Source organism: Globicephala melas, chromosome 11 (assembly GCF_963455315.2).
Source record: "Globicephala melas chromosome 11, mGloMel1.2, whole genome shotgun sequence".
NCBI classification, from domain to species: Eukaryota; Metazoa; Chordata; class Mammalia; order Artiodactyla; family Delphinidae; genus Globicephala; species Globicephala melas.
This window is the reverse complement of record NC_083324.2, coordinates 98,866,095-98,890,298: the sequence shown is the minus strand read 5'-3', so window position 1 is coordinate 98,890,298 and position 24,204 is coordinate 98,866,095. Positions and strand designations below refer to the sequence as shown.

At 44.2% G+C, this 24,204-nt stretch overlaps 1 protein-coding gene across 8 annotated transcripts in view; it reads left to right on the top strand.

Moving 5' to 3' along the window:
* The window catches only part of FARS2 (phenylalanyl-tRNA synthetase 2, mitochondrial), a 509,124-nt gene that overhangs the window by 299,609 nt on the left and 185,311 nt on the right, over positions 1–24,204 (top strand). The window contains exon 9 of one of the 8 annotated variants that reach the window (XM_060308103.2): positions 1,396–2,005. The exons of the other annotated variants lie outside the window; for them this stretch is intronic. Within the exon in view, the coding sequence (XP_060164086.1) occupies positions 1,396–1,414 (19 nt within the window). The 3' untranslated portion in view covers positions 1,415–2,005. Of the gene's footprint in view, positions 1–1,395; positions 2,006–24,204 lie in introns of those variants that run through there. 8 annotated transcript variants of the gene reach the window in all.

Genomic DNA, 24,204 nt, shown 5'->3' with positions numbered 1-24,204 from the left:
GGGAGGGGGCTGGGGGAGGGATGGAGTGGGAGTTTGAGATTAGTAGATGCAAAGTCTTACATACAGAATGGATAAACAACAAGGTCCTACCATATAGCACAGGGAACTATATCCAGTCTCCTGGGATAAACCATAATGGAAAAGAATATTAAAAAAGAATATATATATATGTAACTGAGTCACTTTGCTGTGCACCAGAAACTAACAGAATGCTGTAAATCAACTATACTTCAATTTAAAAAAAAATAAAATAGTGGTTCCGAGTTATGCATCATCCTTACCACCGGCTGGTGCAGGCGGTGCCCGCACTGTTCATCCCCAGGCGTCTGCATCAGTGATGGGGTGGACCCCGGGCACTGTGAAGTGGGGATCATGGTGACCTGGCCTCCCTGTGCTCCCACACACACCTGAGCTCTGGTTCCCACACACCTGTCCTCTCCTCACTGCCTTCATCACCCCGGGCAGCAGCCATGGAAGGTGATTTATTGTCCCTTTTGAAGATGCTGCTTTGAGAAAATTCAGCTTGTGCTCATACCACCTAATCCCTGACGTAGTTAGCATATTGGTATATTTCCTTCTAATCTTGTTTCCATGCATTTCTTTTCTTTTGCAAAGTTGCATCTTAAATGTATATAAATTTTTTTAACTTTCATAAAGTAATATTACGGTGGTGCAAACAATCAGTGAAAAAAAATTCTTGTTGTAACAGAAAAATGGACAGTTCAATAGAAAACAGTTCACTAAGCACTTTATCTAAACTTACAGCCAGAAAACAAAATTTCAAAGTTCTGTCTCACCAGGAATCAACGAAACGTAATTTAAAATAATGATTCCATTTTTCATCCACAGTTAAAATAAATTTTTAAAAAATGTTGATGTAACCAGCCTGGTGCGGGCTGGATCGAGTGTAGAGCTCCAGGAATGAGTGTGTTCTGCCTTGTGGCTCAGCCTTCAGGAGTCTGTACCCTGATCCAGCGATTCTAATCTGTGCCAAGGGATTTAGCCGAGCAGCGTTCAAAGGTTTCTGTATTATTACGTACAAGAGTGAGAATTTGGGAACAACCTAAATGTTATGCATCGAGAAACAAATAAATGATGTTTCACTCATCCCAACAGTCAACTATTTGGCACATGTTTAAAACATTTTAAAGAATCGTTATGGACATTGATGACAAGGTTCACCAGCTAGCAGTAGGGTTAGAGGGAAGGGGGAGAGTGTGTGATCTGAGTGTCATTGTATGAACATGGGCAGAAGTGTCCACAGGGGCCGGCGGGCAAATACAGCTGCACCCACGTTATCCTGGGCTTGCAGGACCACAGGCGATTTTTACTTCTGTACATTTTCCCATATTTCCCAGATTATGTTTAGTGAATGTGTGTTTCACTTGTATACAGGAGAGAAAAAGTTGTCTAAAGAGGAAAAAGAAGAAAACTGCCCTCCTTTACAGCATCTTATTAAGCGTTTTAACAATGCAAGATGGGAAAATCCCCGGACATATGGCACGTGCTTCCCCTCTGACTCTGGATGGTCCATCTGCTAAGAAACTGCTGACTGTTTTCTCAAGAGATCAAAGAAAGCAAGCAGGCCCTGGCTGGCGCCTTTATTAAAGTCTTCCCAGCTCACTCACAGCTGTCGCTTTGCCTTCTCCTCTGACTACCCCGCCAGTTGGTGCTTTCTCCTGAAGCTGCTTACGTCTGGTCCGTGGTTGAAGTCATCCTTTCATAAATAATTTGTGACGTGGTTTGAGTTTTCCAAGAACAGCCTACAGGGTGCTCTAGTCAACTAGGCCAGTAGTCAGAGCTCAGGCTGCCTGGTGACAGACTGTCGCACAGCTTTGACTGCCCTGGTCGCTGGGGTTGGGTTCTGCTCAAAGGACAGACCCAATACTACCTCGATTTAGAGAAGACCATACACCCTGATGGAATATTACAGTTGTTAGACATCAAAGACTAGGTTGCAACATCAAAAAATGTTATGAAAGACAGAAAACAAATCAATACCTGTTTATGGTTACAACAATGTAAAAATATGTACTCCTACTGAAAGGAAATGGGGAGGCGTGGGAAAATGAAAATGATTAATCTGATGGCGGGTGGTAGGTTTGTTCGTTTTTTTTTAATTCTGCAGTGAGCATTTATTGAGCTCTCACCACATGCCAGACACTGTGCTGGGCCCATGTATTTATTTATTTTTAGAAGGTAGCTGTATAATATGTGAAACCCTAGAGAAATATGAGGTGGGGGTGGTGGAATTCCTCTTCGAAGGCGCTACTCTGGGCAGTGTTGACTGTATCTAGAGGAGACTCCTCCGTTCTTTCCCAGACGGGACCCACGTGACACTCACTCTGCTGGGCTGTTACCTGTCTGTTTAGAACCAGGTGTGGTTTCTCCCCTTGCAATGCATGTTTCTCTCTCACACGTGCCCTCAGCAGATACTGGGTCCTGCTGTGTGCTGGTTCCTCCAGGTGTGGGCAGTACACAGGGGCAAGGACCATAAGGCTGTGTCCTCACGGGGCTTCCAGGCTGTTGGGAAGGACAGGCACTAACTACGTAAACAGGTTCATCGGCAGCGTGATTTGCAGTACAGTAGAGCTCCCGAGATGGAGAGGAAGTGGGAAGACCCACTGAGAAAGCAGGGAAGGGAAGGGACAGCCATGGAAGTGGAGGGGAGGGGAGGGACGAGACTGTGCAAAGGCACTGAGGCAGGGCCAGTCTGGTATGTTTGTGAGACGAATGGGTTCGGAGCAGTGTGCGATGGCCGGGAAATGTCGGGCCGTGTGGGACCATTCTAAGTGCGAGGGCAAGCCTGCGGAGCAAGCAGACTTACCACTTCTCCGTAGAGAAGAGGAGAGGCAGGGCCCACTAGAGGCCCTGAGGAAAGGTGAGGGTCACTGGCCTGGGAGGGTGGGCACAGGCATGGGTCAGGGTCCGTTCTGAAGGCGGAGCACGCCAGCCGTGCTGATGACGGCTGTGAGGAAACGCCGGGAGCCAAGGGTAGTTCCGGGCGTGGGCTGAGTCACCAGGCGCAGGTGAGGATGTTTTCTGAGGGGGAGAAGGAACAGGTTTTCCTATTTCTTGGTAAAAAGGTGACCTAGATGTGAGTGCGTGTGCTGGGTCAGGGCAGCAGCTGCCAAAGGGCAGGAAGAGGCTTTCCTGGGACAGTGGGGTGACCTCGGCCTGAGCGCCCGACGGCTGAGCCTAGTCCACAGCTGCTGCAAGGCAGCAGCGTGATCCCAGGCACGTTGTTCTGCTTCCCAGAATCGCAGTTTTCTGTACCTCTGCCCGGCCCGCCTTGTAGAGCTTTGTAAACCACTTACAGTTGAATCCAGGCGCACAGTGGTGCCACCACTGTCCCCTGCCCTCCTGTACGGTGAGCTTTCCCATCTAGAACCATGGCCCAGAGCGTGTGTGAGACGGGTCATCATCAGAGGATCACCCCTGATAGCTGTACCACAAAGCCCGCAAAGCCCGTGGCCTCACTGGGCCCCCGCCGGCCCCCGCTGCACACCCACCACGAGCCTCGCCGGGCACTGCTGCTCAGAGCCAGTGCCCTACAAGATCCCCTCCGAGAGCAGGACGAGGCATATTCCGATGAATCCCTGGGATCCAGGAATTCAATTTGCATTTTATTCTCGGAGGATTCCTGCCAGCTGAGGTGCCGGTTTGCTTTCATCGCCACGGCCCTCCTGGGCTAGCAATGCCGAGCTCTGTATCCGGAGACCTGTCCGTCAGCCTCTCCTGGACTGAACCAACCATAGAAATGAGAAGCCGCGACAGGAAGCCAACTTCTCCCCTCCCAGCACTGCTCGTCGGCAGACTTCTTTCCTTTCTCCCTCTCAAGTGGCATCTTGAAGAGGCCCAGGACCCATCACCTAAGGAGACACCTCGTACACTGGAGAGGCAGAATGGAATTTGAAAGGACAACTGAGGGAGCTGATCTACCCCACCAGACGTTTCTCTCGCTAGCAGGAGTCTAACTCTATCATGTCTGTGAAAGGACTCTGTTCCGAGAGCGTTCCTTTGACTCCTGGTCCTTGATTCCAACTTCCAGTCATTCAGATTGCCAGTTCACCAGCCATTCAGGGGAAAATGTGTGTCTTTCCTTATAGCAATTAAATTAAGTGGGGCCAGAGATTAATTTTCTTTTATAATTTTTCTTCTTGAAAAAACTCAGAATCCATCACCCAGAACTCCCTGGGATTCAGGGAGGCTCACGACCCTGAGAAGATGCTCACCCAGCAGACGTGCGTGTACGGAGGCGTAGCCAGCAAGGAGGCAGGTGGACCCACCCCAGAGGCAGCTGAAAGCACAGGGGAAGTGGTCCTGTTGTTGGGGGATAAAACTAGTCAATAGTTTCTTCATGTCTGCCAGTTCAGGGAAAGAGTCTTTTTTCCTCATGTATATAATTGCTTTTGCACAAAGGATTCATTATTCCTACGCCAGGTAAGGGAGCTGAGATCTCCCGCTCGGTTTCCTACACACTTCTCCCTCTCTGTTCCCCAGACCAGAGTGTCGAGCCAATTTGGGCCATAGATTCAGTGGCCGTCTTCACACCGTCCTGTCTGACCCTTCCATCCTGCCAGATTGTAACCGCGCAGGTCAACAGGCCTCTTGGCGACATCCTGCAAGTCGCTGTTGCGATGGGGCCGCTTTAATCTCAGGTAGCTGACCTCAACATGTGAGCAACGTGTAAAGAAAGACATTTCCAGGAGCCCATCAGACTGCTCGACAGATGATAGGAAAACTTAATTTGAGGACCAGGTTTAGACTCTCTGGACTGGGGAGCTCATTTTAGACTCGCCCTGCAGTAAAAAAGTGCCCGGGGTTCCCGCCGCAGGGGCTGGACAGGAGGCCACACCGTCACCTGGACTGGCCTCAACAAGCTGCCCCCAAGACAAGCAAGGTCATGTCCGAAGGCTTCCCGGAAGAGGCTCGTAGCGGGGTCTGTTACTATGCAAGTCTAGTTGCCTTGGCGGTATTTTCCTGGGTTTTGGGTGAGAACATCTTACCATAGCCAGAAGAAGGGCACTGTGATTTATAAGGGGTGTTACTTAGGTGGAAGAGCCTTAAAATACAGCCTCCACAGTGTGACTAAGTAGACAGGCCCCTTTCTGCTCCCTTAGGATTCGCATGTAAAATGGTGAAATGACCCCGGGGCTGACTTGACAGGGCCCGGCAGCAGCCCGAGGAGGGCAGGTGGGTGAGGAGGTGCTCTGGCCACCATGGGCGCTCAGGATGTGTCTGTACAAGCCCCGCGGGTGTGCTCTTGCTGGTGAGAATGGTCTTGGCTTCCGTGAACCTTTTATCCTGTTGAAAACTGATCTTAACTCCAGCTCTTAAAATAGCAACTAGCCATCAATGGGCTTCCGCTTTCCTTTTCTAACCATCAAAAATTGTAGCTAAGCTGGGCACTGTGCGGTCGTGTTCAGAATTTACTTTAAAAATAAGATTTTTGAAAACCTTAGAGGGAAGTAAGACATACCTGCAGAAGCTAACAGACTTCAAAAATGTCAAGCTTGATGGTTAGAAGGTTTACTTACTAACCAACGTTAGACAGAGGAATGCTAAATTATTTGTATAATGTACCCCCCCAAAATCTACTGTGATAGATGCCAACGTGAAAATGTGTGTGCACCAATATACTGAATCTGTGCCGTGTGAACATGTGGGACATGACGTGTGTGGGGGGGTATTTTGCATCCCTACCTTGTGTGCTGGTCCAGATGTTCAGAACGTGCCATAAAGACCACATTGGTGGTACCGTCCTCAGGCCCCCCGGCTTGCTGCTGACCATCCCAGGCGTCGAGGTAATTCCAACACTTTATTCCACACTCCCCACTTTTTTGCCACCAGAAGCAAGGGTCCTTATAAACTCAGGTTAATCAGTACTATGTTTCCCGTTCCCCATACCCATGTTAGACCCTCTATCAGAGAATTTGTATTTCATCTGTTTCGCAAAATAAATTTAACAACAGTAGTAAGTTATTATGATACTCTTTGGACCCACTAACATCCTGTTAGGTAAGTCTTATACACATCAGTCCAGTCTGCATTTATCTTTCATGTTCTCAGGATAAATGGTTTTAAGCTTTAACAGCCACAGAGGCACCTGTCATGTGCTGTCAGCTAGAACTGATGAAAGAGAAAAATGCAGCATCTGAAGAGCGACTTGCAAGATGGCGTAAATATTTTATTTTCCTTTCGGAAAGCCCTCACCAGATCTGCCCCTTCACCTCTGATCTCTGAGCAGCCTGATGATTTATGGGGTTCCGTTGTTCGGCTTTTAGATAGGGAGTAGAGGGGGACCACTGCTTCCCAGGTGGGGTGAAGGCGGTTAGCAGGATATTCATGGGCAGCGTGGCTTGTCTGTTTGCATCGTTCCTGCAGACATGCTGCAGTGCTTTGGGGAGTCGTTTATCCTGAGCAGTTACAAGGTAGCCTGTTTTTCATGGACCTAGAGTCAGCGTCTAGTTAGTTATCTGTGGCCGTGTTGTTACAAACTGTGACCTTGTGACTCAGCGCTGACTGTGTTATGCTTGTTTGTGCAGCCGTGTCTCTGTTCCGCAGTGTCGGGGCCGAGTCTGGGAAGATGCACGGTGAGTGGAGTGAGACATTTTCCCTCTGGAGTCTGGCAGGGGCTCCAGCTAGGACTGCTGGGGTTTGGGCCGGAGAACACGTGGCCTCTCCGTGTGGCCCGAGTATCCTCGCCAGTGGCCTCAGATCTGTAAACTCTTTATATGGCGGCTGATGGCTCCAAGGGTGGGTATCCCAGCGAGCATTTGGAAGCTGTACTCTTTGGTGACCCAGCTCCAGAAGTCACGTAGCATCACTTCTGCTACCAGGTGTCCGTGAGTGCAGCCGTGAAGGCCCATCTACTCTCGAGGAGAGGGCGAGGCCTGCACCTCTCAAAGGGAGGATTGTCGAGGTCACATTGAAGAAGGGTATGTAGGATGGGACTCATCATCACTGCCACATTTGACAGACAGATCATGTGACAATCCCAGTGGAGATTTCTGTAGGAAATGAATGAGTTGGGTTCTCTGCCTAAATCCATCTGAAGATGTGTTTATGGGACTACAACTAACCTTGCAGTTCCTCACATAGGCGCTAAGGTCAGTGTGTGCCTGGCCTGGTGCCTGAAGGTAGATCTGGGTGCTAAGTTAACAATGGATAACCAATACGAGTATTTTCCAGATACTTAAAAATTAAGGTTTAACCAGAGAAGCTGTTGCCACTCTGAACAGTTACATCATGACCCTTAGAGCAGGCTAGTTTTTTTCCTGACTCATGGTGATGTTATAGGGATCACAGTGTGTGGGAAAAGTAGATTCCTTCATATAAAAATTGCTTAAGATTTGACTCCATACTCTGTTAAAGTAAGAAGTTTTTAAAATAATTGAGTTATTTGAAGGAATTTCTATTTTTCTTTTTCTTGACCTATTTAGCCAAGACAAATAAAGTCAGATAAAAGACGGATTCCTTCCACGAGATGCACGTACACGTTTCTTCATACAGTGAAAGAGCTCGTCAGTGTGTGTAGTGCTCACGGATCCTCAGTTAACAGAAGGGACTGGTGAAATGCCAAGTACCTGATTACACTTTTCACTTCTTGTCTCGATTCTGTTCTTTGCTCTGGAAGAGTTTCTCCTTTTCATTCCCACAAAAGTTAAGGTAAAGACCTTGCGTTTCCCCCAGAGCTGGGGCCCACGTAGCCACCCCTGGCATTTGTCCTGAGCCTTTTCGGCGAGCTCAGATCCCCAAATGATCAGAAAATCTCATAGAGCCCCAGGTGCTCTAAGAACGGTGCTGAGGATTTATCCTGCTTTGTGAGGAATCACGCGGCATGAGCATTTGTACAGTAGCCCAGCAAGCCCGGTCCTGGGCCAGTGGTGGCATGCTGTGACTCCCAGCCCTGTCTGTGCCTCCAGGGATGGTGATGTCTGAATCCAGGGGAAGCCGAGGTACCATTTATTGAACACTTCCTATGTGCTGTGTTCTGAATCACAGCTATGTCATTTTATTTGGTCTTCACAGTAATCCTTGGAGGTAGCTATTATTTACTATCCTAATTTTACAGGTGACGAAATTGAAATTCTGGGAAAATGAGTAACTTGTAGAAGGTCACACTGTGTGTAAGTGATGGAGCCAGCCTCTGCAACTGCTCTCAGGGGGTTCAGAGTTTAGGTTAGAAGGAGTTCCTCCTTTCTTGAAAAAATAAACCTAAATGGGAAACTCAGAAGTCATAAAGGAAAATAGTGATCAGTTTATCCACATAAAAATTTAAAGCTTCTGCTCAACAAAACATACACAAAATTTGGATTAAGGCCATAAAACAAACTATGGGAGTGGGGAGGAAGAATCACCAGGCTGTGACAAAAGACCAGTTTTCTTAGTGTGACAAAGAGTTCTTACCAGTCAGTGAGACTGAGAAATACAGACTGTAAATGTAGGAAAGGGTGCTCAGCCTCGCTCATGATTAGAGAAATACAGATTAATAACTGAGAATTATACTTTATCACCTGTTGAATTGACAGAGATTTTAAAGTTGGTCGTACTCCATGCTGTCAAATGTATGGGATGATAGGAGCTCTTGCCTGTGTTATTTGAGGAAATGCATATCAGTACAGTTCTTCTGGAACACGGTTCCATGATATATATCAAAACTGAAAATTCACACACACTCTTTGATCCAGATTTTATTTACCCCACAAATATACTAATATAGGTATTCAAAGATGTGTGTGCCTGTTTATTGCAGTGTTTCATATAATGTCAAAAGCTGTTCTTCGGTAGAAGACTGATAAATTATACAGTGTTCATTCTGTGGGATACTAGTCATCACTATAAAGGATTACATCCATCAATAAGAAAAGATGACCAAGAGCAGAAGCAAGAAGAGCTACAATCCTGCGCCTGTGGAACAAAAACCACATTCACAGAAAGATAGACAAGGTGAAAAGGCAAAGGGCTATGTACCAGATGAAGGAACAAGATAAAACCCCAGAAAAACAAGTAAATGCAGTGGAGATAGGCAACCTTCCAGAAAAAGAATTCAGAATAATGATAGTGAAGATGATCCAGGACCTCGGAAAAAGAATGGAGGCAAAGATCGAGAAGATGCAGGAAATGTTTAACAAAGACCTAGAAGAATTAAAGAACAAACTAACATAGATGAACAATGCAATAACTGAAATGAGAACTACACTAGAAGGAATCAATAGCAGAATAACTAAGGCAGAAGAACAGATAAGTGACCTGGAAGACAGAATGGTGGAATTCACTGCTGTGGAACAGAATAAAGAAAAAAGAATGAAAAGAAATGAAGACAGCCTAAGAGACCTCTGGGACAACATTAAACGCAACAACATTCGCATTATAGGGGTCCCAGAAGGAGAAGAGAGAAAGAAAGGACCCGAGAAAATATTTGAAGAGGTTATAGTCGAAAACTTCCCTAACATGGGAAAGGAAATAGCCACCCAAGTCCAGGAAGCGCAGAGAGTCCCATACAGGATAAACCCAAGGAGAAACACACCAAGATACATAGTAATAAAACTGGCAAAAATTAAAGACAAAGAAGAATTATTGAAAGCAGCAAGGGAAAAATGACAAATAACATACAAGGGAACTCCTTATAGGGAACCCATAAGGTTAACAGCTGATTTCTCAGCAGAAACTCTACAAGCCAGAAGGGAGTGGCATGATATACTTAAAGTGATGAAAGGGAAGAACCTACAACCAAGATTACTCTACCCAGCAAGGATCTCATTCAGATTCGATGGAGAAATGAAAAGCTTTACAGACAAGCAAAAACTAAGAGAATTCAGCACCACCAACCCAACTCTACAACAAATGCTAAAGGAACTTTTCTAAGTGGGAAACACAAGAGAAGAAAAGGACCTACAAAAACAAACCCAGAACAATTAAGAAAATGGTCATAGGAACATACATATCGATAATTACCTTAAACGTGAATGCATTAAATGCTCCAACCAAAAGACACAGGCTTGCTGAATGGATACAGAAACAAGACCCATCTATATGCTGTCTACAAGAGACCCACTTCAGACCTAGGGACACATACAGACTGAAAGTGAGGGGATGGAAAAAGATATTCCATCCAAATGGAAATCGAAAGAAAGCAGGAGTAGCAATACTCATATCAGATAAAATAGACTTTAAAATAAAGAATGTTACAAGAGACAAGGAAGGACACTACATAGTGATCAAGGGATCAATCCAAGAAGAAGATATAACAATTATAAATATATATGCACCCAACATAGGAGCACCTCAATACATAAGGCAACTGCTAACAGCTATAAAAGAGGAAATCGACAGTAACACAATAATAGTGGGGAACTTTAACACCTCACTTACACCAATAGACAGATCATCCAAAATGAAAATAAATAAGGAAACAGAAGCTTTAAATGACACAATAGATCAGACAGATTTAATTGATATTTATAGGACATTCCATCCAAAAACAGCAGATTACACTTTCTTCTCAAGTGGGCATGGAACATTCTCCAGGATACATCACATCTTGGGTCACAAATCAAGCCACAGTAAATTGAAGAAAATTGAAATCATATCAAGTATCTTTTCTGACCACAACGCTATGAGATTAGCAGTGAATTACAGGGGCAAAAAACGTAAAAAACACAAATACATGGAGGCTAAACAATATGTTACTAAATAACCAAGAGATCATGAAGAAATCAAAGAGGAAATCAAAAACTACCTAGAGACAACTAACAATGAAAACACGATGGTCCAAAACCTACAGGATGCAGCAAAAGCAGTTCTAAGAAGGAAGTTTATAGCTATACAAGCCTACCTCAAGAAACAAGAAAAATCTCAAACAAACAACCTAACCTTACACCTAAAGGAACTAGAGAAAGAAGAACAAACAAAACCCAGAGTTAGCAGAAGGACAGAAATCTTAAAGATCAGAGCAGAAATAAATGACGTAGAAACAAAGAAAACAATAGCAAAGATCAATAAAACTAAAAGTTGCTTCTTTGAGAAGATAAATAAAATTGATAAACCATTAGCCAGACTCATCAAGAAAAAGAGAGAGAGAACTCAAATCAATAAAATTAGAAATGAAAAAGGAGAAGTTACAACAGACACCGCAGAAATACAAAGCATCCTAAGAGACTACTACAAGCAACTCTATGCCAATAAAATGGACAACCTGGAAGAAATGGACAAATTCTTAGAAAGGTATAACCTTCCAAGACTGAACCAGGAAGAAATAGAAAATATGAACAGACCAATCACAAGTAGTGAAATTGAAACTGTGATTAAAAATCTTCCAACAAACAAAAGTCCAGGACCAGATGGCTTCACAGGGGAATTCTATCAAACATTTAGAGAAGAGCTAACACCCATCCTTCTCAAACTCTTCCAAAAAATTGCAGAGGAAGGAACACTCCCAAACTCAATCTGTGAGGCCACCATCATCCTGATACCAAAAACAGAAAGATAGTACAAAAAAAGAAAATTACAGACCAATATCACTGATGAATATAGATGCAAAAATCCTCAACAAAATACTAGCAAACAGAATCCAACAACACAGTAAAAGGATCATACACCATGATCAAGTGGGATTTATCCCAGAGATGCAAGGATTCTTCACTAGACGTAAATCAATCAATGTGATAAACCATATTAACAAATTGAAGAATAAAAACCATATAATCATCTCAAAAGATGCAGAAAAAGCTTTTGACAAAATTCAACACCCATTTGTGAAAAAAACTCTCCAGAAAGTGGGCACAGAGGGAACCTACCTCAACATAATAAAGGCCATATACGACAGACCCACAGCAAGCATCATTCTCAATGGTGAAAAACTGAAAGCATTTCCTCTAAGATCAGGAACAAGACAAGGATGTCCACTCTCACCACTATTATTCAACATAGTTTTGGAAGTCCTAGCCACGGCAATCAGAGAAGAAAAAGAAATAAAAGGAATACAAACTGGAAAAGAAGAAGTAAAACTGTCACTGTTTGCAGATGACATGATACTATACATAGAGAATCCTAAAGATGCCACCCGAAAACTACTAGAGCTAAGCAATGAATTTGGTAAAGTTGCAGGATACAAAATTAATGCACAGAAATCTCTTGCATTCGTATACACTAATGATGAAAAATCGGAAAGAGAAATTAAGGAAACACTCCCATTTACCATTGCAACCAAAAGAATAAAAGACCTAGAAATAAACCTACCTAGGGAGACAAAAGACCTGTATGGAGAAAACTAAAAGACACTGATGAAAGAAATTAAAGATGATACCAACAGATGGAGTGATATACCATGTTCTTGGATTGGAAGAATCAATATTGTGAAAATGACTATATCTACCCAAAGCAATCTACAGATTCAGTGCAATCCATGTCAAATTACCAATGGCATTTTTTTCAGAACTAGAACAAAAAAATCTTAGAATTTGTATGGAGACACAAAAGACCCCAAATAGCCAAAGCAGTCTTGAGGGAAAAAAATGGAGCTGGAGGAATCAGACTCCCTGACTTCAGACTATACTACAAAGGTACAGTCATCAAGACAATATGGTACTGGCACAAAAACAGAAACATAGATCAATGCAACAAGATAGAAAGCCCAGAGGTAAACCCACACTCCTATGGTCAACTAATCTATGACAAAGGAGGCAAGGATATACAATGGAGAGAAGACAGTCTCTTCAATAAGTGGTGCTGGGAAAACTGGAGAGCTACATGTAGAAGAATGAAATTAGAACACTCCCTAACACCATACACAAAAATAAACTCAAAATGGATTCGAGACCTAAATGTAAGACCGGACACTATAAAACTCTTAGAGGAAAACATAGGAAGAACACTCTTTGACATAAATCACAGCAAGATCTTTTTCAATCCACCTCCTAGAGAAATGGAAGTAAAAACAAAAATAAACAAATGGGACCTAATGAAACTTCAAAGCTTTTGCACAGCAAAGGAAACCATAAACAAGGCAAAAAGCCCTCAGAATGGGAGAAAATATTTGCAAACGAATCAACGGACAAAGGATTAATCTCCAAAATATATAAACAGCTCTTGCAGCTCAATATTAAAAAAACAAACAATCCAATGCAAAAATGGGCAGAAGACCTAAACAGACATTTCTCCAAAGAAGACATACAGATGGCCAAGAAGCACATGAAAAGCTGCTCAACATCACTAGTTATTAGAGAAATGCAAATCAAAACTACAATGAGGTATGACCTCACACCAGTTAGAATGGGCATCATCAGAAAATCTACAAACAACAAATGCTGGAGAGGGTGTGGAGAAAAGGGAACCCTCTTGCACTGTTGGTGGGAATGTAAATTGATACATCCACTGTGGAGAGCAGTATGGAGGTTCCTTAAAAAACTAAAAATAGAACTACCGTATGATCCAGCAATCCCACTACTGGGCATATACCCAGAGAAAACCATAATTCAAAAAGACACATGCACCCCAATGTTCATTGCAGCACTATTTACAATAGCCAGGTCATGGAAGCAACCTAAATGCCCATCGACAGATGAATGGATAAAGAAGGTGTGGTACATATATACAATGGAATATTACTCAGCCATAAAAAGGAACGAAATTGGGTCATTGTAGAGACGTGGATAGATCTAGAGACTGTCATACAGAGTGAAGTAAGTCAGAAGGAGAAAAAACAAATATCGTATATTAACACATATATGTGGAACCTAGAAAAATAGTACAGATGAACCGGTTTGCAGGGCAGAAATAGAGACACAGATGTAGAGAACAAACGTATGGACACCAAGGGGGGAAAGCGGTGCGGGGGTGGTGGTGGTGGTGGGATGAATTGGGAGATTGGGATTGACATGTATACACTGATGTGTATAAAATGGATGACTAATAAGAACCTGCTGTATAAAAAATAAATAAGGGCTTCCCTGGTGGCACAGTGTTTGAGAGTCCGCCTGCTGATGCAGGGGACATGGGTTCGTGCCCCGGTCCAGGAAGATCCCACATGCCGTGGAGTGGCTGGGCCCATGAGCCATGGCCGCTGAGCCTGTGCGTCCGGAGCCTGTGCTCCGCAACGGGAGGAGCCACAACATTGAGGGACCCGCGTACAGCAAATAAATAAATAAATAGATCAATCAATAAATAAATAAAATTCAAAAATTAAGGAAAAAAAAGCTGACCACGTTGTACAACATTCTATAGATTATTATCCCATTTTCCGTTTTTATAAACATGTAGACTTCTTTTTGCCTAGAAAATATCTAAAAAGATACAAAGGAAATTTTGAACCATTGTTATCTCTGCAACAGGGGACTGGAATTGGGGATATCTTCTATTCTTCAGTTCATACCCCCTGCTGTATAATTTAATTTTTTTACTATGAGCATATATTATTTTTATAATAAAACAATAATTTTAAAACCCCGTGTGGAAGACGTGCATTTATTGGGGCTCCATTTGCCAGAAGCAGCCTATATAAGCGGATCATCCTTGTTGACAGAACTTACCCGACCATCGAGAACAGGTATCAACGACTTAATAAACAGAAAAGGTAATAAAAATTTTAGTAAAACCGACTAGAATCTGTTGGCGGATACGTTTCTGCCTAGATGAGTTTTTCAGCCCAGTAGAAATAGGAAAAAATATTTTTTGGGGAAAAACACTTTCTGAGTTGTCATCCACTGTCACGTATTTTAATATCTTCTTTCCTATCTACCAAAGTGACACATTCATTGTCAAAATTTGGAAAATACCAATAAGCTCAAAGAAAAAAATTTAGTCTCACATAAGCTTTATTTTTAATGGGCTATAAATTTAGACCCAGATAACAATGACAAGATTATGTCTAAACAAGGAGCTTAACTGAGGACTGATTAGAATGCATTTTGAGATTTTTTTTGGAAACTGTTTTATATGAGAGGTGAAGGAAGCCAACTGATGAGTGGAGAATTGGAGGGTGTTTAAGAGTCTGAGAGAAGAACTAAAAGCATTCTTTGAAAAGTACTGCAATTTCCAGGCAAGATAGGTTCACATTCCCCGCGGGAGGGGGTCCTAAAGCAGCACTGCAGAAACTTTGGAGATGAAAAGACATCTAAGTCCATCCTGCAGATGAGAAATTTGAGTCCGTTTATTCATTAATTTAATTTAAAAATATTTATCAGGCACTCAATGAGGTATTCTTTCTACTTCCTGATAACGTCTGAGGCAAGAAGAATATTTTCCTAGGACATTGCTCATTATTCACTTGAGTAATAAATAGGTCTGACTTTCAATAAACAAAGACAAAGTCATGAGATACAAGGGAAGTTGATGGTTGGCCTTTGAAGCGGTTTCAGGTCATTGTTTTCACACTGTTCGCACAGGACCTGTTTTACACTCATTTGCAGCCTTCAGATATCTGATTTCGGGTGGACTTCGGCTGAGTGACATTGGAGGCCTCTGAACTGTCTTTGGCTGCATGTGAAGTGAGAGGTCGGAGAACAATCTCAAGCTACATCTCAGCTTAAAAGCAACACTTATTTTTTTTTAATTAAAAAAGCATCTGAAAAGGGAACACTTCTTGAACTGCTGGTGGGAATGTGAATTTGTACAGCCATTATGGAGAACAGTATGGAGGTTCCTTAAAAAAACTACAAATAGAACTACCATATGACCCAACAATCCCACTACTGGGCATATACCCTGAGAAAACCATAATTCAAGAAGAGTCATGTACCAAAATGTTCATTGCAGCTCTATTCACAATAGCCAGGACATGGAAACAACTGAAGTGTCCATCATCGGATGAATGGATAAAGAAGATGTGGCACATATATACAATGGAATATTACTCAGCCATAAAAAGAAACGAAATTGAGCTATTTGTAATGAGGTGGATGGACCTAGAGTCTGTCATACAGAGGGAAGTAAGTCAGAAAGAGAAAAACAAATACCATATGCTAACACATATATATGGAACTTAAGGGGAAAAAATGTCATGAAAACCTAGGGGTAAGACAGGAATAAAGACACAGACCTACTAGAGAATGGACTTGATGATATGGGGAGGGGGAAGGGTAAGCTGTGACAAAGCGAGAGAGTGGCATGGACATATATACACTAACAAACATAAAATAGATAGCTAGTGGGAAGCAGCCCTATAGCACAGGGAGATCAGCTCGGTGCTTTGTGACCACCTAGAGGGGTGGGATAGGGAGGGAGGGAGGGAGGGAGACTCAAGACGGAAGAGATATGGGAACATATGTATATGTATAACTGATTCACTTTGTTATAAAGCAGAAACTAACACCATTGTAAAGCAATTATACTCCAATAAAGATGTAAAAAAAAAAAAACAAACCCATACATTTGGAAACATCTCTAAATAGTTCATGGGTCTAAGAAGAAATCATAATGGAAATTAGAAATACTTAGACAATACCAACAGGCACAGGAGAAAAAAAAAAAAAAAGCATCCGAGGGACTTACCTGGTAACGCAGTGGTTAAGAATCCGCCTGCCAATGTAAGGGACACGGGTTTGAACCTGGGTCCGGGAGGATCTCACATGCCGCGGAGCAACTAAGCTCGTGCGCCACAACTACCGAGCCTGCGCTGTAGAGCCTGCGAGCCACAACTACTGAAGCCCACACGCCTAGAGCCCGTGATCCGCAACAAGAGAAGCCACCGCAGTGAGAAGCCCGCACACCGCAACGAAGAGCAGCCCCCGCTCGCCGCAACTAGAGAAAGACCGCACGCAGCAACAAAGACACAACGCTGCCAAAAATAAATTAATTTTTAAAAAATAAATTAATGCATCCAATATCGTTTGAATCTTCTTAACAATAGATTTGTGTCATGCTCTTTAGTTAAAACTCTGGATGTAGAAAAGTGGCTTTGGGAGGAGTCTGGATGCAGCAGAGAGCAGAGGGGGAAGCCAGGTAATAATGTCTGGGCCTCTCCCACCGTGATGTGCGGGGGCCAGAGAGGGAAGACAGCACCCGGCCAAGAGCGCTTCTTTCAGAAGCATCTTATTTACAAGGAGCGCTTCCAGGGCTGAGGAAACCCTTCTGAGACGTAGGCCGTGTGAAGTGTCCCCTGAGGTCCCATGGTCATGGGAGTCACTAGGACCAGGGTCCTTAAGCCACAGCCACAGCCTCACTGGAATTTGGGCAGTTCATCAGCGGGCTCGCCCGGCCACTGCGAGCCTCTGATCACCTCTGCTGGGCTCCTGGGACTGGTCCACAGGGAGGGGAGGCTCTCGGTCGGTGCATCAGTAGAGATTACACTGGCCAGGCTAAGTTTGCGGCAACAGACAACCTGAAAATCTCCACTTAACTCAACAGAAGTGTTTCTCATTCCATCCACCTGTCTGCCTGTCCACATCATGGACACACCATCAGTGCAAGAGGGCAGGCACGACAGTCCTGTGCCGCCCCCCCCCCTACCCAGTGCCTGGCAGGACAGGAGAAGAGAGGGGGCAACACAGTCTTCTCCATAAGAAGTCGGAGGCACTGGCATTCCTACCCACACTGTGCTTTTCAGTTACTCAGACCTGGGGGAAGGACCAGATACTGAAGTAGCCTCTTTTTTTTTTTTCTTTTTCTTTTCTTTTTCTTTTCTTAGCATGGGATATTACCAACAGCACTTTATTTATTTACTTGTACCCATACAAGTACCCATTCTTTCTCAAGTTCTTTTCCCATTTAGGTTATTACAGAACATTGAGCCGCGTTCCCTGTGCTGTACAGTAGGTCCTTGTTGGTTATCGATTTTATGTATAGTAGTTAAAGTCGACTCATTTCCTGTGGGCTCTGCGTGCCTAGTAGAGCCTTTTACAAGCTCGCCCCCAGCAGCAGTCCCTGTGGGAGGCATTGAGTGAGACAGGGTTACTTGTCTTGAGGATCCATTCAGACTTGTCTGACTCCATCTCAGTTGCTTCCTTACTGGTTCCCTACCTCCTTCCCGCCCCTTTAAATCTGCTTATGTTGAGGGGCATTTGGTTCATCATGGCAAAGCTCAGCCTTGATGACATCACCCCCGCACAGACATTTGCAGTGGTTTCCCATTGTCTCTGGTTTTGCTACGTAAACTAGTCCGCTGACCAAGCAGCATCACCTGGATCTTGTTAAAACGCATTCCTCAGGCCCCACCCCAGACCTACTAAACCAGAATCCGCATCTTCCCAAGATTCCGGGAGATTCGTGTGCACGGTGAAGTTTGAAAGGCAGCCAAGCATGGCGCTGGTTCTCACATTGGGCAGCACATTCGAATTATCCAGAGAGCTTTAAAAAATTTGCTAATACTCAGTTCCCACGTGTGGAGGGAGGTCTTGCGTGGACTCGTAAAGCTCCCAGGTGACCTTATCGTGCAGCAGAGTTTGAGAACCATTGCTGTGCAGGGACCCAGGTGACACTGACAGCCACCTTTAGTGCCCCACAAACCTTCCCAGGGCCGTTTCCACTCAGCTGTGTCAGACGGACCTCTGATCCCCAAATGCACTCTCCACTTTTAGAGAAAGTGCAGTTTGTGTCTGTTCCCAGAAACTACCCGGCATTCTGTACACAACTGGAGAGGGTGCAGGACACCACGTCGGAATTGCACTTTGAAGATGCCGTGACTGCAAGTCATGGTGATACAAACATCCATTTACTAAATTGTACATTTAAACTATTTTCCCGATTAATGGAATTTAAAACTTGATGCCCCCAGACAACAGTATAAGGATGCTTTCCTCTGTTGCCATGGTTCCTTCTTTGTTCTGTTTTTTATTGAACATCATATCTATAGTAGGTGATGAAAAGAATGTGCTTGGTTTCAGTTAGTTACCTTTTGGGGTTATAAATGGAGGGGGCTTTTTAAAAATATATGTTGCAGAAGCGGTGGTAATCTGTCATGATTCTCACTGCTCACTGCACTTGTGGTTGGTGACACGTGTTTGAGGGGGACACCTGGCTTTGGAGACAGAATCAAATAAAGATCCTCGACCCTTTGATGCCTTTGCTAAGGAAGTGAGGTGTCGGACACACAGGGGCCTGCAGGGCCCTCTAACGCCCCGCCTTTGTGCCAGGCAGATTGTTTTCCTTCCCAGATGGCCTCAGAAGAGGATAAACACTTTCCTTCATGCCTTTGCTTAAGCAAGGTATTCATTTTCAACAAGACTTTTATGGGTCCAGCAGGCAGCAGGTGCTTTTTCCCGTGAACATTAAATAAGATTCAAGGCCTGAAAAGCCTGCGGCGAAGGCTGGGAGGCCCCGTGGGATTTGGTGGCCGAGGCAGACAAATGGGCTGCCTGCCTGTGTGGCGCGTCTGCAGGGCGGGGGAGGGGGGGGCGCCGGAGGCCTGGGGTTCTCTCATTCATCGGGATGACCTGCCCAGGCCCGCAACGGGACCTGACCGTGAACGTGGAAGCACGCACGCACCTCGGGCGGGGCTCCGGAGACCAGACACTGCGCATGCGCACAGCAGCATCTCGGGGCGGGTGCAGAACAGAGGCGTCTGATGTCCTTTTAGAATCCAGAATGACAGGTTCTCTGTCCCAGGCAGTTTTTTTTTTTAATTTTATTGAAGTAGAGTTGATTTACAATGTGTTAATTTCTGCTGTACTACAAAGCAATTCAGTTATACATATACATACATTCTTTTTCATATTCTCCATTATGGTTTATCGCAGGATGTTGACTGTAGCTCCTTGTGCCTTACAGTAGGACCTTGTTGTTTATCCATTCTCTGTGTAATAGTTTGCATCTGCTAATCCCAAACTCCCAATACTTCCCTCCCTCCCCCTCCCCCCTTGGCAACCACAAGTCTGTTCTCTATGCACAGACAGTTTTTTAAGTGCTGGTATCAAGAGCTGACAATTCTGGTGCTGGTAGGACTTTGGTGTTTCATTTTCTCTGGATTCATCCCTAAAAGAACAGTAGAAATGAGGAAGAAATAGTCATTAAATGAAATAAATGAAAAGTGGGGAGTGGTTAACTTTGTGTCAACTTTAAGATAATGTGAGTAAATGAAAAGGCTGATTGAAATGCTCAGTGTGTTCTAACAAGAACTTTTTAGTAGTCAGTTGTCTTGTGCTTTAATGGGCCACTCATGGCCTGTGGCTGCGTGCAGTGCTCTTCACTGCTCATTTTTATTAACACGTACAGTAAATATTAAAATAGATCTTGGGAGCAGTAATGTAGGTGGAAAATAGATGGGTGACTTGTCAGATACCAGTATGGTATGTGTGTACATGTGTTCTTACCCCATTTCACACTCGTACTGGCTATTTTTTTAACTTAGGCCTTTCTCTGACTTCTGTTTTCTTACACTATTGTTCTTAATATCCCCCCAAATTAGAAATTTGGTAAAACTTATAAAATGTATCCCAAAATCTGGGACGTTTGAAAGCCAGTGGTATATAACCTTTTTAAGTGTTTCATTAAGAGTCAGCAAATGAACAACAAAAAACAATTTTCTCCCTGTTGGAAAGTGGGTTTTATGCTTTTTAATTGGGGCACCAGAAAGTGAAATATTTCAAAGTGTTCCTTTAGAAAAGTATATACTCAGTCAGATTTTTGGTAGCATTTTTCTTCGCTGTAGCGGGGGGAATACACTGAACTTTTGGGAGCGGGCAATGACTACAGAGGTAATGATGTCTATTTTGATTAACCTCAGTCAATTGAAATGTTTTGTGAAGTGTATGTTCTGATTAGTTCAATATTTTTATTAATCAGAATTCATACAGAAAATGCTTTTAGTTTCTCCCTGAAATTTAGCTTTAATTTCTGTTTGATAATTGAAATGTTTTCCTAATGGGCTATGATCACAAGTATTCCTAGAACCTGGTGGAAAGGCAATTAACCAATTTAACAAATTAGTGCAGGCCAGTTCTTATTGTAAAACTTTAGAAGGTATATGAGTTCTGGGCTAAAGTTGGACTGTCCCTAAGCCATATTTAGGAAGTTTTTGTTTTATTTGTTTAAAAATAAATGCTCAGCATGCCATCTTCTACAAGTGAAATAAGACAGTAAGATAAAGCTTGTCTGAGGTTCTGGTTACTTGGATTTTAGTTAATAAAGATTTGGTGAATTTGTTTTGGCTTTCCCTTCCCTCCAGTGCACTGCTGTGCCCCAAACACTGGAGGCTAAAATAATGAGGGGTGGGAGGAAGGAAGGAAAGAAAGAGTAAATTACACCAGAACAAATTATTTTCCCTTAAATTCTCATTTAATAAAATCCAGACAATCGTTAAAAACAAATATAACTGTCAGGTCTTGTGGATTATGTGTTATGGTTCCAAAGAATGATGACCCTGTGGTAACCCCTGGGATAGGAGCTCTTCAAACTGTGTAATGATTCTGAGGGCACAAACTTTTCTGTGATCAAACAACATCAGGTCAACGTTTTGGTTGTATGCTTATTACTACCTGCCTGGTGCAGAGAGGTCCCTTCTTTCATGTTACTTAGGATCGATACATTGTTTTGTAAAATAAGGGTCATGGACCCCTGGTGGTCCCTAGTGGGGAAACTTGTGGGTCTACTGGCCATTGACAATTTTTTTGTTGTTGTTTTTTGGTTTTTTTTACATCTTTATTGAGTATAATTGCTTTACAATGGTGTGTTAGTTTCTGCTTTATAACAAAGTGAATCAGTTATACATATACATATGTTCCCATATCTCTTCCCTCTTACGTCTCCCTCCCTCCCACCCTCCCTATCCCACCCCTCCAGGCGGTCACAAAGCACCGAGCTGATCTCCCTGTGCTATGCGGCTGCTTCCCACTAGCTGGCCATTGACAATCTCAGAGGAAAGTAAGATACAAGATCAGGTCAGAGATTTTTGCAGTTATCCCACTGCATTCTTCGTAATAGGGTTATAGCCGGTATACATTTTATCACACAGCTTGGGGTGTGAGAAATGGCATCTTCCTTTACTTGTCTAAATTGGATGTCATCCGTCTCATACGCTCTCCCCCCACTCCCCCCCCACCCCCACGGACACATACCAGGTTGGGAGAAAGCCTTGAGAATGTGGGAGGCAACACTCCCCACCTCACCACACTGGCCAGAACTGTGATACTCTCTGTGTCCACGCCTGGGGGCCCCTTAAAGGCCAACAGGTCCTCTGCTTCTGTACAAAGCTGGGCACGATGGTCTTTCATCAGGGCTCTAGAAGCTTCCGCTCTGGATCTTCAGTCTGCCCTGCATCCCTGATCTCTCCTAGAAAGGTCCCGCCACCCCTAGGAGATGCTACACGGGCACAGGCTGCTGGCCTCCCCTGCTCCCGGGATACTCCAAACCATTAGTGCTTCCCCATGTGGGCCCCGTAACCCGCCTCTCATCCGGCGCCCCCTGGCCCTCCACTCACTGCCTCTCCAGGCAGGTCTGTGTCACCTCCCCTTGGTGGGCTTTAGAAACACAATGCCAGATTCTCCTTCCTGGGGTTGTGGGGATGATCAGAGTTTAAAAAAACTTTTAGCACTGGTCAGATTTTTTTCTTAATAAGTCATGGTAATAAAGGGTATTAAATATATAACGTACGCTACAGGGACCATCTTGGTTACTTCTCAGCTAACAATCAGTTAAAAGGGTGTAATTATCTGCAGATGTATTTTTGTCTCATTTGCATGTTAGTATTTACATGTGCTAAGTTGTCTTTTTCATTAATGGTTGGATCAGTGGTTCAGGATGACTCGTTGAAGTCCAGAAAAAGGGAAAGTCGTATCTAAATTCTAGAACTCAAATCAGCGTGCAGATGGTAATAATGAAAGGTTTCTAATGTGACTGTGGAGTGTCGATCTGCAAGTGTGATGATTTCTCCAAACCAGCCAAAAAAGAAACATACAACTAGGAAGCTTGATCATGAATATCTAAAATTTTGGACTTACTTGCACTGGGGAGCCGTGCAGCTCTAGTTTTGGTCGTTGTCTGTTTTACGGAATCCTGTTAAGTAGTTTCCTGCTCTTACACGGAGGTAATAACAGCACTTACCTCAGAGTTGTTGTGAAGAATAAATGAGTTAGTATATGTGGAATGCTCATGTACACACTTAGGTGCTTTTATTACTACAGTTATTATTATTAATATCATTCTTGAAGCACAGTGATCTCCATAAGCTTACTGAGTTTTTCCAGAGCAAGCAAAAATAGTAGTACTTTCAGTACAGAAGTGATAAAATTTTGTCATTAAAGGTGGAGAAGTGACCAGAATTATAGCAGTACGTACCACTCACAGTTGCAAAGTGCTGCACAAGTTACAGTCTGGCCAAATAAACCATAAAGTGAATAGCAAATATTACAAAAGCCTGAGACTGCCATTTTTTGAAGTCTAAAATGTTAAATATTAGGAAATCCGTATGTTTCAACTTAGCAGTGTGCTCAGAGGAAAAAGCAGAGTGAGCTACTGGCAAAGTCCCCCTGCTAAGTGCTGGAGTGGGAGGCCTCCCAGCCTGGGTGTCACTGGACACTCCCGCGGTCCCCCTCCACACCATGGGGTAGGTGGCTGAGGTCCTGGGTAGCTTCCTGTGGCGTTTATCCCCTCAAGCCCACACCGTGAAGCAGTTTCCATTGTTTAGGTAATGCTTACCCCGGGGCAGGCTGTAGGCTGGAAGGCGTATGTTGGGGTCGCTGCTGAGAGCCCCGCTCCCTGACCAGAGGGAGGGGCCGCACCCCCCGAGCGCCAGGCCGCTCACTGGCCGGCCCTAGAGGAGGGTCGACCAGATGCTCCCGACCTCCTGTCTGTTCCTCCTCCCGTTACGCCTCTTCTGTTGATTCTGTTACTAGTTCTTCAGCCTCGAGATGTGCCAGATGTTGGCAGAGGCGAGCAGAGCGGCAGTCAGACAAGCTTCTGAGACTTGGGGGCAGCCGGGAAGTGGCAGCACCCCCGACCGAGCAGACACCGCTCGGCTTCCTCCCCGGTGCCGTGATGAGCCCACATGTTTGGTTTTGTCCTAACGGAGGCCCCTGAGTGCTTGCTCCTTCTCACTCACTTTATCCCGTGTGTGGCCTTGGCCCACTTTCCTCTACTAGGATGATGTCACCCCTTGTCACCGTGTTTGCCGAAAGAAACAGTTGTGCCACGCGGGGTCCCGTGGACCCGGGTCCAGGGTCAGCAGCAGGGCTGCTGGAGGGTGGCCACACAGCCTCACTCGTAAAAGCCATTTCTCGTGAGCAGATGGGGGAGCAGCCATTGTTCCAATAGTCCATGGTTTTGAAAACAGCG